Raw genomic sequence first — 13449 nt, 5'->3', positions numbered from 1 at the left:
AATGCACTTGTGCTTGCCCGGGGAGAGGAGGGTGGATGGCGATGGTATATTTATTAAAGACCAAGGACAGTGATGGCTATCCTTGACACTACAACTGTTGTTGAACTACACATCCCAGCATGCCCTGCATCAGATTTGGCATGGCCAAATAGCAAAACTGTAGCAGGGCATGCTGGGATGTGTAGTTCAACACAAGCTAGCGTGTCAAGGTTAGCCATCACTAACCTAGGAGGAGATGGTCTATTGAGCAAAGTGGCCATTTTGTAGATGACACTGAACTGTGTAAGGCAGGGATGAGGAACCTTTGGGCCTCCAGCTGTTGTTAAACTACACATCCCTGCATGCCCTGCTACAGTTTTGCTATTTGGCCAAATCGCAAGGAGCGTGCACCCGCAGCCAGCCCTTAATGGTCGCAGGAGCAGGCTCCTTAGATTATGGCTAAAAATCGCTGGTGCACCATGAGGGGCTGGCTGTAGGAGCACGCTCCTTGCAATTTATTGCCCACAAAAAAAACACAGGCGATATGGTCGCTCAGCGATACTCCCTAAAATGGCCCCGTGTGTACAGGAACTGTTGGCTCCAAGGTAAACTGGATACCCCCGAGGGATCAAATAGCCCATGGTAATCTACCACAGCTAACTGAATCCCGGCCTAAGTATGAATCTGTAAAAGAGGCTCAGATGCGAGCCTCGGGGCCAAGTTCTGTTCCATAGCTACAAACTTGTACATGTAAAACCAGTTTATGTACAATACAATAAAGCTGTAATAATCCTTGTGTCTCCGGTAATCTGTGAGCAGCTTTTCATTGCAACAAGCATGTAAAGAAAAAGCCTGATGCTCCTCTCGGCATCTTGTACCATATGACGTACAGACAACTAGTGAGGACACCTCAGTAGATTCATACACATAATGGGAACACATCGGCCCTCTGGCCTAAACACTGAGCGGACACAGAATACATAAATGAATGTGTGACTAGGTTATTAATGCATGAAGGGTACATAAATGTTGGTTTTGAGCTGCTTTTCCAATAGCAGACTTGGCTTTGAAATCCCTAGGACATCTGGAGTGCATGACAAGTAAGGGAACAATAAAATGTAAGCTTAATTGCTTAACAGATTTTTTAACCAAGCACCTGATGGTTGAAGGCGTCCAATACCCCTTTTACACCTACAAGACGGGTCACACCTGGGATTTTAGACCAGTCTCCACCCTGGCTTGCGGCCTGAGGTGGTGCTAGGAGACGCTCTCCAGCATCTCCATTGCAGTGAGCGGCTCCTGGGTTGCTTCGACCCAGGTTACCCATTTACACAGCACCATTACACGGGTCCCTTCCAGTGTTCAACCCTGGTCAGGACCTGTGTAGGATTCCCGGGAATATGGACACGGGCAATAACCCAGGTTATTGCAGCTTTGTAAAAGGAGTATCTCATTCTTACCTGCCCTTAAGCCTCCATAACAGAATATGCTTGAAGCTTCTCTTCATAGGAGCATATACTGAATAGATATTATGACCACATTCACCTTTGCTCCTGTGAAGGATAATTGCTGAGGTCATGTTTGAGAATTTACATTACTGTGCCATACTGTATCTAACTAGAGAAAAATGAGCATGAAATACAGAAACCAAATAACTGCTGTCTGAAGGAGACTGTAATGTAAAACTGTGTAGACATGGGGCGATTCATCTAAGCCTGGGGTAGCCAACCCTAGTCCTCGAGAGCTACCAACAGTGCATGTTTTGCAAGTCTCCTCACAGAATCACAAGTGAGCTAATTAGCTCCACCTGTGGATCTTTTAAAATGTGTCAGTGATTAATGAGTGCAGATGTGCAGCAGCTAGGTTGTCTGAAAAATGTGAACTGTTGGTAGCTCTTGAGGGCTAGGGTTGGCTACCACTGATCTAAGCGATTTGGCTACAGTCACAATCGTTCAGACTGTGTGCCTGAATCGCCCCATGTGTAAACAGCGGGCTTTAGTGTTGCACGGCCCTGCAGCGTCTATTGCTTAGCCAAATAGACACTGCATGCAAGAATATTCTTGCTAGATGCTGCAGTGTCTGACTAAGCAAAAATCGCTTAGTCATAATCTTAGAAGTGAAGCATGGATCACTCCGTGTGTATGGCCCAGAGCATCGCCATTGCCCGCAGAGATAGGCAGTACATGCACGGTTTAATCCTGCTAGATTGCAATGTTTTGTCTAGCAAACACTGCTCAGCACACATTGTGGGTGCTGAGTGATCTGTGCCTAAGCACCTCGCTCAGCACGGACGTGGCATCTCCCTGTGTGTACAAGGCTTTAGACTTTGTATTTTTTCCCCTGAACTCCCTTTCATTACATCGAGAAATGAAAGTTTCTGCTATGTGTATACTGTATATGTGAAGCAAATGCAGTGATTGTACTTCATACTGTAGGACAAACGGGATACGGTCATTCGGTCTACACCAACTAGGTCGACATGGGTCAAGGTCAACATGTGTCTAGGTCGACAGGTCTTTAGGTCAACATGGGCTAGGTCGATAGTCAAAAGGTCGACATGGGGTTTTCACCGTTTTTTTAGCCGACATGTGCTGACAGGCGGTATTTCATGCCCTACCATCCACTAGGGCGTGGTGGGAGAATAAAATAGTGTGCCGAATGTAGTGAGGCACCGTACCCGAAGCATCGCGAGCGATGCAAGGGGATGCGGCGCACTTCAAAGGGTGTCCATGTCGACTAGGTCGACATTCGGGTAAAAAAACTGAAAAACCCCATGTCGTCCTTTTGACTGTCGACCTAATGTCCTGTCGACCTAACAACCCACACCCGGACAAACCTTAAGTAGCAAGAATGGTGTCACAGGGCTGCAGTAATTAATGAACCATTTAATGTACATAGTGAATGTAAATAACAATGTGCATACTGAACAACAGAATTATATTGATCTTCGTTACTCTGACATCACTAAGAGCTGCAGATTTCTCCTATATACCTGCCCGACGTTCAGAATCCCGATGCTGGAATCCCGACCGCCGAAATCCCGACACTTTCTCCCACCGTGAGTGTCCACGACACCCCTGGAGGGAGAATAAATTAGTGTGCCGAGCGTAGCATGGCACCGGGCCCGCTGCGTGGCGAGAGCAGCGAGCCCGCAACGGGGGGCAATCCACGTTCCCCCCCCCCCCCCTTGTCGGGATTTCGGTGGTCGGGATTTTGAACGCCGGGATCCCGACCGCCGGGATTTCTTACTGAATCCATCTAATCACGCTATGCAGTATTTAGCCTCGGTAGCATCTTTTTTGTGCAACTTTTTCTGTCGAAATGCAGCTTCTGCTGATTAAAATAATATGCTGGAAAACACTGTAATATACCATTTAATTTGCCAACACAGCCACACAAAGATTATAGACATGCTGCATATCATTTGAATCAGCAGAAGCTGCGTGTGTGTTCTGTTCACATTTTCAACAAAAAAAAAAAAAAAATGCCGCCCAACCTTAGCATACTTGAGGGGACAGACTGCTCACTCCTGCCAGGCATCTCGTGGTTCATGGCATATTGAAGCCTCATTTTGATGTATGAGAACACATCTGCAAATACCGTGGTGTAGCCAAAATGTAAGATTATATTTCAATAATAATTCTACAAGCATTCACACCAATCTAGTATATCCCTATTCTACACTCCTGAGCTCCAGTACAAGCAAAGCTGGTTGAGTGTAAATGGATGATGATGTCATCTCGGCAATGCTGAGTTGGAAAACATTTCCTAAATGGCACAACCAGTAGCCAGCGGTATGTAGCAGGTTACCGTAGATACTGGTTAATTGCTATTTTAGTTTATTGTTCTTCACAAAGTAGTCACAGCCATAGAACGGTCATACCATGTATACATAACTCTCACACAGGTTTTAAAACATTCATTTGCAAAGAAAGACAGACATTGTGTTGGTGGTAAATAGCAGGTATTTTATTCATAATGAAAAAAAATGAACTTAAGTACCTGACCTATTGCATTTAGTCATGTATTGTAATTGTGTTACTCTACTTTTTGCATTGGAGACAGATATACAATGAACATTCAGATATTACAGACTGCACGCTATATAGCATTTTCTTCCAGACCGTGAACATTTAACCACCAAAAAAAAACAGATACTGAATTCTGTAATACAGTACAAAATTCCACCCTCCAGTCTTAGCCAGTTCTTTTGCTGCCATACAAATAAATGGCTGCGCGTAAGGGCATACAAGTTAATAACAGGACAAATAAAATATACATAGCACTGACACAAAAAGTCAGTTGTGTTAATTACTCATGCAACAAGTAACAAAACTTGCTGAAATGAAAAATACTTCCTAAAAATTTTTTTTTTTTGCTTCTTTCGACTGCATAAATATTTTATACACAGTTTTCATTATTGAAACCAAATGAATCTTGAAATTATACAGAACAAAAATAAAACTTTGCTGCTACAGCTATTTTTACATGAAGGTGCAAAATAATTTATTGATAGTGTTCTGCTATAGGACAGAGGCAAGCCTCTCATACAACACCTGTTCTATTGGGAAGCATGACAATACAATTGAAGTACAATTTACAAATATACTGAAGAGTACATGGGTGTTTGTAGGAGTATGCGAGGGAGAAGAAAGTTAAGTGGCAATGAAATTCACAATAGAAGATAACTGGTCTCATGTTCCGTTTAATTAATAGATGGTCAAAACAAATTACAGGTCTTATTTTTTGTGTATCCCAAAAAGCCATACATTGCCCAATCCCACCCCCTTTAGGTTCTGTCCGTATCTGTACTGGTAGCATAAAAGGAGGGTTGGTTGATCACTTTGCTATTGTGTGGGGACAGATTTCAATCTTTGACCAACCTGTTAGCTTCTACCCAAATTTGGCAATGAAAGCACTGGTCGTGTTGACAAGTTTAACCCAGATTTGCACCTTTAAACACAGTTTAATAAACACTCACTGCAGGAAGATTCCCAAATGTCTATAACAGACGTAGAAATGGAGTAGCCACCAATAGTATATGCCACCAAATTATCCCAAAACAAATAAGATTACTGGAATGACCTGTGCTGCAAGCCTGAAAAACAACTGGAGGATGTCAATGTAGCCTTTGAAAGACTAATGTTTAACTTGCTTCCAAATTTTACAATGTATTGTAGAGCATTTAACCATCCAAACAACATTACTATAATAAAGGTGAATGACATAATTGGAATGACAGTGTTCCAAGAAGCACTGAGTCTGTACTGTGCATAGCAGGCTAAGGTGCATCACCCAGCAACCATGTGTGCATGGGAATTATTTATAGGCAACTGTAACACAAGGCTGAGAGGTGTGAAATCTGCTTTGGCGCCCACTTGTGGCAGCTCACTAATCTACTCATGGACAGCAGCAGCATATTTAGTGTACAGTATACCTGTATGTGGCAAGTGACAGCCTTCAATTTTGCTGTTTCATTACCAACTTCCCTCTATTACATAAATATGAAATAAAACTAAATGGAATCGTGAGGTTTCATTTCTAAAAATACATTAAAATGTAATTCATGAATGCTAATAAATATTTTGCTAAAAATACAAAGTTAATTTGGACAATTATGTATTGCTGTATTGGGGGAAAGGATTCCAAGTACATTTTTCTTTTACTTTTGAGAATGAAAGGATGGCTTACTTCAGCCCAATTCAATCTAAATTTGGCGTTACTGGTAGATGTTCAAATAATTTTGTGTAAAAATTGACATAGTTTTTAGGTGCACTAAATTTAGGAACACCTTGTGTTGCATTACACATACATCAAAGATGAGTTGTATATACTAAAAAGATTAAAATACATCTCTCGGATGTAAGAGAAAATGACATCTTTGTTCTATGTACGTAACAATCCCTCGATATAGATCTACATCATTAAACGGAGAAAAATCTCATCACCTACGACAGTTCCAATCAATCATTAAACTTTGGCTATATTATGGTCACATGACAGAATAAGGGGGGTACAGTATTTATTAAAGCCTGGAGAGAGATAATGTATTCCTCATATTCATCAATCAGCTCATGTTATGTTTCAAACACAGCATCTAAAATGAGTTAGAAGCAGATTAGTTATCACTTTATATCGCTACATTTAATCTCACTCCATGCTTTAAAAAATACTCTCCTAAGAAATCTATCTCCACACAACTGGATCATTTCACACTGTGGTCTGTGACACAATCTCGGAATGCACTTTCCCCATACTAGTAGGATGGGCTGTGTTGTGGCTGGGCTGTCTCGTTGTCTGTGGGACAGGAAATATTCAATACCGTGTTCTCAAACCTGCCTTTCTTTTCATATTACAAGATCCAAGTCAAAATGTGTGCACACTCCGAATACATGCACAGATTTCATTTGTTAAATTATATCGATCAAGTGAGTTACTAAATATGTCAGCACAGGCGGATTACGTATTGGTGCAAAACATACGTAAAATTCCATGATGCCTGCAGATAGGATTAGGCTTGGAGACAAGGGGTAGGATACATGAATGTGGATGCTGAATAGAACAACAGTACAGACAAAAGTATATCAATGATCTATCAATTGCGTTTCTTTATCGAGTTGAGTCCCATGTAACAGGCAATTTATATGTACGTTTTCAATAAAAAGGCCAATATTTTATTTACAATAAACTGTACATGACTGCAAGTCTTTGTCCGTAAGCGGCTTACTTGTCCGAAAAACTACCTAATAAGATTACTGATCTACAGAAAGAAACACAGGGGGGAGTGTTGATTGGGCGCTCTCTCCAGGCATAGCAGCAGGACGATGGTAAATTATATATATATATATATATATATATATATATATATATATATATATATATATATATATATATTTGCCTGAAAGCTCAACATGAACTTCTTTATATATATACTTTTTTTTCTTACTGAAAAGAAAATTAATATGTGAAATGATCCCTTTTTCTTGCAGTGTTTACAACACTAAACAAAAGTTGCATGTAAACTGATTTTGTTTTAGATATTTGACGTTCCACCCTCTTTGGAAAGTATGATGGTAACAAGCACAGAGAAGCTCCTGTAATATAAGGTGGCAAAGGCGTTTTTAGTTCCGTGATGAATCCTCAGCGCCCCGCTCATGCTGTAAATTATAATAACAGTTCTGACACACTCTCACTGGGGAAGAGATTTTCAGCCGTTTAATTTCAGACTGGAAGCGGCTGCACCTGTAGTTGGGAGAGAAGGAGAACGTGTTAACATGTTACTGCGCCAATGCACTAGGAGAACAAGTTTACAGTTTAAGCTTTTGAACGTCTGGTGTACTATTATTATCTAGCTGAATTCAAGTCAGTTTATCTTTGTACTGCTTTATAATTTGGGGGTATTAAAGTTCACCCATTTGTGTAAATCCTTGTTCTATGAATACCTTAACATATTTTGAACCAAATGTTTTCATTAAGGTATATTTATCCTTCCTTTTTATTTTAGAGAATCCATTCGCCAACAAAGCAACATATGTAAAAACACACAAAAGGCACACAATGATCACTGCGCAGTATGGGCCTTGCTGCAATAATTAGATGGAATTATTTGCCAATTATCCCTTGCAGAGTAGGAAATTACTCAATGATGCATTGCTGTAGATTCTCTGGGCCAGGGAGCTTCTTGGGAGGGAAATAGAGAATGCTGACTGGGAATTGCACACAGTCAGAGCAGCCAGGCACTGAATGGCTCTTAGATCAAACTATCAACCAATCAGAGTGCTGCCAGTCATTCACTGTATGAAAAAATGGTGGATAGCTTGATCTAAGAGCCATTCAGTGCCTGGCTGCTCTGACTGTGTGCAATTCCCAGTCAGCATTCTCTATCTGCTTACCAAGAAGCTCCCTGGTCCGGCCTGCCCCAGCTTGAAGGCATCTAGAATTGTGGAGCCCAGATCAACTACCTAGTGTTCTTATAAATGGAGAAGGCCCAGGGTGTGATGTCAGCTGCGCGATTATTGATTTCACATAATTATGTGCAACAAAATAAAAAAGGTTTAATTTTGGATGGCTTTACCCTTCAATAATACTTCAAAAATTGCTTCATAGAACAAATACAGTATACACTAAATGAGCTGCTGTATACATATTGTGCGGAAAAAATTACTTACTTTTGGCAAAAAAGCTGTCCACAATTTCTGCAGTGGTGTCGCCTCTCAGTCAGTGAGAACCGCACAGCACATCCTGAGCAGCTGTCCATCCCTTCGTCCTTTACCCAGTGGTCAGCAGCAGAGCGGCCGGGCTGATCACTTACAGACCAGCTGAACACCCTTCCCCTGCTGTCTCCTACCAGTATCCTGCTGTGATCCCTGCAGAACATGGTAGAACACAATCATTATAGATGTAGATGTGTTTGTTTAATCTAGGGCTGGGCAACACCGGCCCTCCAGATGTTGATGAACTACACATCACAGCATGCCTTGCATTAGTTTCAGCATGGCCACATAGCAAAACTAATGCAAAGCATCCTGGGATGTGTAGTTCACTAACATCTGGAGGGCCGGTGTTGCCCAGCCCTGGGTTAATTAATTGGTTTTTTAATAAAAAAAAAAAATTAGCACTGTAGTCTCAAATGTATCTCATTGAATTCCACATACAAACATGGGCCTCTAGTGTCCAGGCTGTCTCCAGAGCAAGGTCAGAGAACTTTTTCTTATTTGTGTAGAAAATGGAGCTGGGCTTGATTTAGAGGTGTACGGAGTCCGGGTCAGTGATGCAGCTTTGGTCACAGTGGATCAGAGAATTAATGCTATTGCCACTGAGACACCCACTGCCAGCCTCTCAGATCTGCTACTTGTGTTAGAAGAAACAGCATTGGATACCTATTGTGCAAGCTTCAGATATTATAAAGTCCAGTGATTCTGCATCTGAGGACACTGCCCCTGTCTCTGATATGCCCCAGTGTTCAAAGTCACTTTCTCACGCTGCCTCCAAATGTCTACCACCTGTCAATCAGACTGCTGCTAATTCAGCACTGCAACTTGAGCAGCAGCATCATTGCAGCACATGTGCACTGCGGCTCAGTCACATGCACAGAAAAAAAAAAAAGATATCGAATCACCCTATTTATCTTGAACATTCTTAACCAGGCATTTAGACATTTCAGGAAATTAGGAATGGGTTGTAAGGAAATATCTGGTTCAGTACATCCCACGACTACTGCAAGTAGCCGAATCTAATATGTACTGACACACCATACAGATGTAGCCAGCTTCGCAGCACACAGGGCTACAAAAGAGTCGCATCCATTGATCGATTCAATGATGTGTGCATGCTACTCATGCATCATTCGAGGGCACATTTGTGGTGACAGCTATGCTGTCATTTATACATTGGCTACATCTGTATGTGACTAGTATTGCAAAGGACAGTGCTCCCTATAAAGGCTGTCCTTTGTAATCAGTGGGATCAGCTGTCCCTATGTGCAGGGGGACACAGCGGCTACAAGGGGTTCTGGGAAGAATCCACAATTTAATCCCTCTTAGGAGGACAATGTGGAAAGAAGCATATAGGCAAGGCATTATAGCATAATACCAGCAAATCTAGTGTTACTCTCTGCATCGAAGCCCGGGTTTCCTGGACTTAGCACATAGGGAAAATGTGGCCAGACCCTAATTTTTTTATATACATCCCTCCCCTGAATTTTTCTGTTGTTCCAGACTAGATTAACTGCTGCCGTGGAGGAAAAGGAATGACTGTCTTCCCTTATAGCTTGTCCTAATTCTCTGCAACTCACTGCATGGAGAAGAGGACCGGAAAGATACGAATCTCCATCCTCCTACAATAATGTTACAGACACATGGGGCCAAATGTAATAGGGTGAGAGTTTCAGAAAGTGAGAGATTTTGGGAGAGTTTTCCTATTTTTATTAAAGCGGCAATCATTGACAATGCAAAACCAGGTTGATTTTGCCATGTAATTTATTGCTGCTTTAAAAAAAAACTCTCCCAAAATCTCTCACTTTCGGAAACTCTCACCCTATTAAATTTGGCCCATGGTTAGAGTATACTTCAATTACTGCCACTCACTTGGAAATTCCTAGTGCAGTGATCTCTGCAGGATGAGCGTTGTCTTTCCGATCAAATGATGTGTGCATAGTAAGTTTGCTTCTAAATACTAGCTGCCGTTCCCACCTGTATCCTGAAATACACAATATGAAAATACCGGCATCAGACTAACATCCACACTCCACATAATACATAGTTTCTATCATCCAATCGTACAACGTGCAAAAGTTACAATATCCTAAACACACGGAAAGTAATTAATACTGCTGTTGTGATCATGAAACATTAAAAAAGGTGCCCATACACAGTGCATTTTTGCCTTGCGATCACATCGCAAAGTATGAAAAGTATGTGTAACACATACTTTTTGTTCTAAATTGCATTGCATCTAGTTCAAAACTCAAGCTGTTGTAGCGCATTGCCTGCATTTGAACTAGTATAAAACACGTGGAGCACATCACACCATGTGTGGACAACTTAAGTCTCAAAAAAGTTGCTATAAATTAATGGAAACATTAAGCCACAGGTTGCCAACATATTGGCTTTATGACTAGCTAACAGAAACTACATATTGTAGAAAATTTATGGCAATTACCAGTTTTCAGTTTGTTATAGTTCCGGATTTCGGGTTGACTCGTTTGACCACCACTTTGGACTTGTGGGAACTGGACTTTAGATTGGCCTTCAGAATAGTTTACAAAGATGAAGCCATCTTTTTCATCTAGGCTCAGCTGATCTGACCAACGTCTGGAGTCATTTGAGCCACTATCTACTGACCATGCTGCTAAGCCAGCCCGAGCAGAGGATGCTCTTGGCCGGTGGGTGACATTGCTAGGTTGAGGTTGGATGTCCTTTGATCTGGTGTCCTGGCTTGAACTTTGATCTTCTACATCTGAGTCGCTGCTGTCATCATCCTGAGCTTCATGGCCTGTTTGTCAATAAAATAAATAAGGAACAGCTGCACTATATGTCTCAGAATGTCAAGAACAATGCCACAAACGAATAATAGGAAAGGATTGGGAAGTAAATAAAAGGTAGAAAATACCTAAATGTGTTTCGGAGCATTCATCTGGCATTTCCATGGTATCGGCAGGCTCCGGAGCTGGAGTCTCTGGTACCTGTAAAAACTCCATCCTCCAAAACTGATTTGGGGGAAAAAACGGAATTTAGGTTATTTATTTTGAAAAACGAAGTAACAAAATCACTAATACATAAATATGAGAGATACAAAGGAGAAAAGACTGGAGTTTAAAATATCCTATTTCCTTGGTATGGGGTACTTTCAGAAATTACTGGTCCAGTGTGTGCTAGAAGCCCCACAGAGTTACTGAGATAGAGAATGATCATATATCTCCCACGGTTGCTGGCAAAGTGACAGAAGTAAGCACACTACTATAATAGGTCAAAGAATTGGACTGGGTGAACTTCCACAGGAGAACTGGTATGTATAGAACACTTTACTAGCAGTCACTATAAGGACTGCAGTCCCATTCCCAAACTATCAAGACAGGGTGCTAGAGCTGGGGAGGTAAAGGGCTGAGCATTTGTAACTCTGCCTCAGTTATACCTGTATATTTGTGCTGTACAGTAAAACGGTGGGTGCAAGGTGGGCTACTCGGTGGTCTACGTGCATTGCACACCGTGCACCCATTGTATACAGGCCTTTATGGGCCTCTCTGGTACATAAACACAATGTGATAGCGTTGCAACCCATAGATACGGATCTGCTGGATGTGCAATTACGAAGACTGGTTTCACAGCTCCTATCTAGTATGAGAACAAATGTGCTAGAGCAGAGATTAAGTGTCGCTGGTAGCAGTCACTCACACGGACGACTCCATCTGAATGTCCCGTGACAAAAACGTTCTGGGTGTCCCATTCGTTCATTTCAGATAAGCAGCAGCACAGGATCTGTTGGCTTCTTCCGGTAAACGTATTCACACTGACGATGGGGTTACCGTTTATGCTCCAGACATGTATGTATGTACCGGCACATGACACTATGTCACCCTACAGATGGGAAAGGATAAGAGGTTATATACTGTAGGTCCAACATTCCATGTGGTTTACATAGGAGGAAAAAAAAAGATACAATTCTTGAAGGGCTAATTAGAGTCAGACTCCACCTGAAACACCATGATACCACTAGGAAATAATTTCATTTTATAGTCATACCAAAACCACTAAATCTTGCAGCAGTCACTAGTAATAAACCTTGATTACATGTACATTCAAATGTTTTAAGCATTACACCTATTAAACCTTTCTTACGTGTTCATCCAATCTCTGGTCATGATGATGCATCATTAAGACATGCCATGTGTAAAACACTGTTCTGTGGTGAGTGTGAGTGTGGTTTCACAGCAAATAAATGTGGACAAATAACCCTGAAATAACGCACTCACATTTACTCTAAACCATACTTTTCTATAGGCATCAGTAAACTATACTGGGATACTCTAATTGTACATATAAATACAACTTTGTACAGAATAACCGCTGTGACTGCTGGTTACCACTGGGCATGAAAGATTTTGAAACATCAATATATTATCAGTTTATTGCAACATGGACACTCACTGTTAATTCGTTTATACAGAGAGCAGACACTGGAGCTCTGTGTCCTCGTAACTGGGTCACAAATGAGAGCTTGTTCAGGTCCCAGATGATGCATGTGCGGTCACGTGATCCACTTACAACTATGTGGTAGGCTAGTGAGGCAGTCAAACATGTCACGGTGTCTGTATGTCCAATCAGAGCCTGCAATTATAAATGTATTAGCAAAGCTGTTATTTTCTGCTCACCTTGCTGCATGCAAATACTGCTGAGAATGCATAGCAACATTTTGCATATAACACCACAATACCCAGATTAACAAAATGATGCAATCCTACAGTACGATTTTTTTTTTACATTTTGGTCTTCTAAAACAAAGTCAATTTCACGAACATAATTCTAATAATATTTCATGAATGACAAAATTAAAAATAAAACCGTTCAATCAATCAATCAATCATAGAAGAAGCCAATGCACCTTCATGAAAAGGTAAATGTTGCCCAACACAACTTAAGGGTAGAACGGACATAAATTGGCTGATATATTATTCAATCAAACAGATGAATATATCTATATCAAGTCAAGTCGGCAGGAGTGTATTCCCAATATGTCTGTGAATAACGTCTTTGCTATGGCTACACAGATGTCCGATATATAGGCACATTTGGCTGTGTGTATGGGCAGGCCACTGACCATCCATACAATGGCTACAGGAACTCATGTCACAGTTTGGCAGGTGAACTGGAATGTTGCCCAGTTGTGATATCAGGACTGTCTGTCGGCAGTCGGGATGTCTAAGCTATAAGCTGATTACTTACAGAAGGGGGTTTGCCTCTATATGACCGTAAG

At 41.3% G+C, this 13449-nt stretch overlaps 1 protein-coding gene across 5 annotated transcripts in view; it reads right to left on the bottom strand.

The window, feature by feature from the left end:
* Positions 1 to 3927: 3927 nt before the first annotated feature.
* WDFY3 (WD repeat and FYVE domain containing 3) overlaps positions 3928 to 13449 on the bottom strand; it is a 237277-nt gene continuing 227755 nt past the window's right edge. For all 5 annotated transcript variants that reach the window (XM_083176583.1, XM_083176592.1, XM_083176599.1 and 2 more), the window contains 7 exons: positions 12624 to 12803; positions 11871 to 12053; positions 11089 to 11185; positions 10639 to 10971; positions 10065 to 10176; positions 8148 to 8345; positions 3928 to 7221 (listed from right to left, as the gene is read on the bottom strand). In XM_083176583.1, the coding sequence (XP_083032709.1) occupies positions 7101 to 7221; positions 8148 to 8345; positions 10065 to 10176; positions 10639 to 10971; positions 11089 to 11185; positions 11871 to 12053; positions 12624 to 12803 (1224 nt within the window). In that variant the 3' untranslated portion in view covers positions 3928 to 7100. The remainder of the gene's footprint in view (positions 7222 to 8147; positions 8346 to 10064; positions 10177 to 10638; positions 10972 to 11088; positions 11186 to 11870; positions 12054 to 12623; positions 12804 to 13449) is intronic.

Source organism: Crinia signifera, chromosome 1 (assembly GCF_055691185.1).
Source record: "Crinia signifera chromosome 1, ASM5569118v1, whole genome shotgun sequence".
In the NCBI taxonomy this organism is placed as follows: Eukaryota; Metazoa; Chordata; class Amphibia; order Anura; family Myobatrachidae; genus Crinia; species Crinia signifera.
Note: the sequence above shows the minus strand (reverse complement) of the source record. Positions and strands in the feature narration are given on the sequence as shown.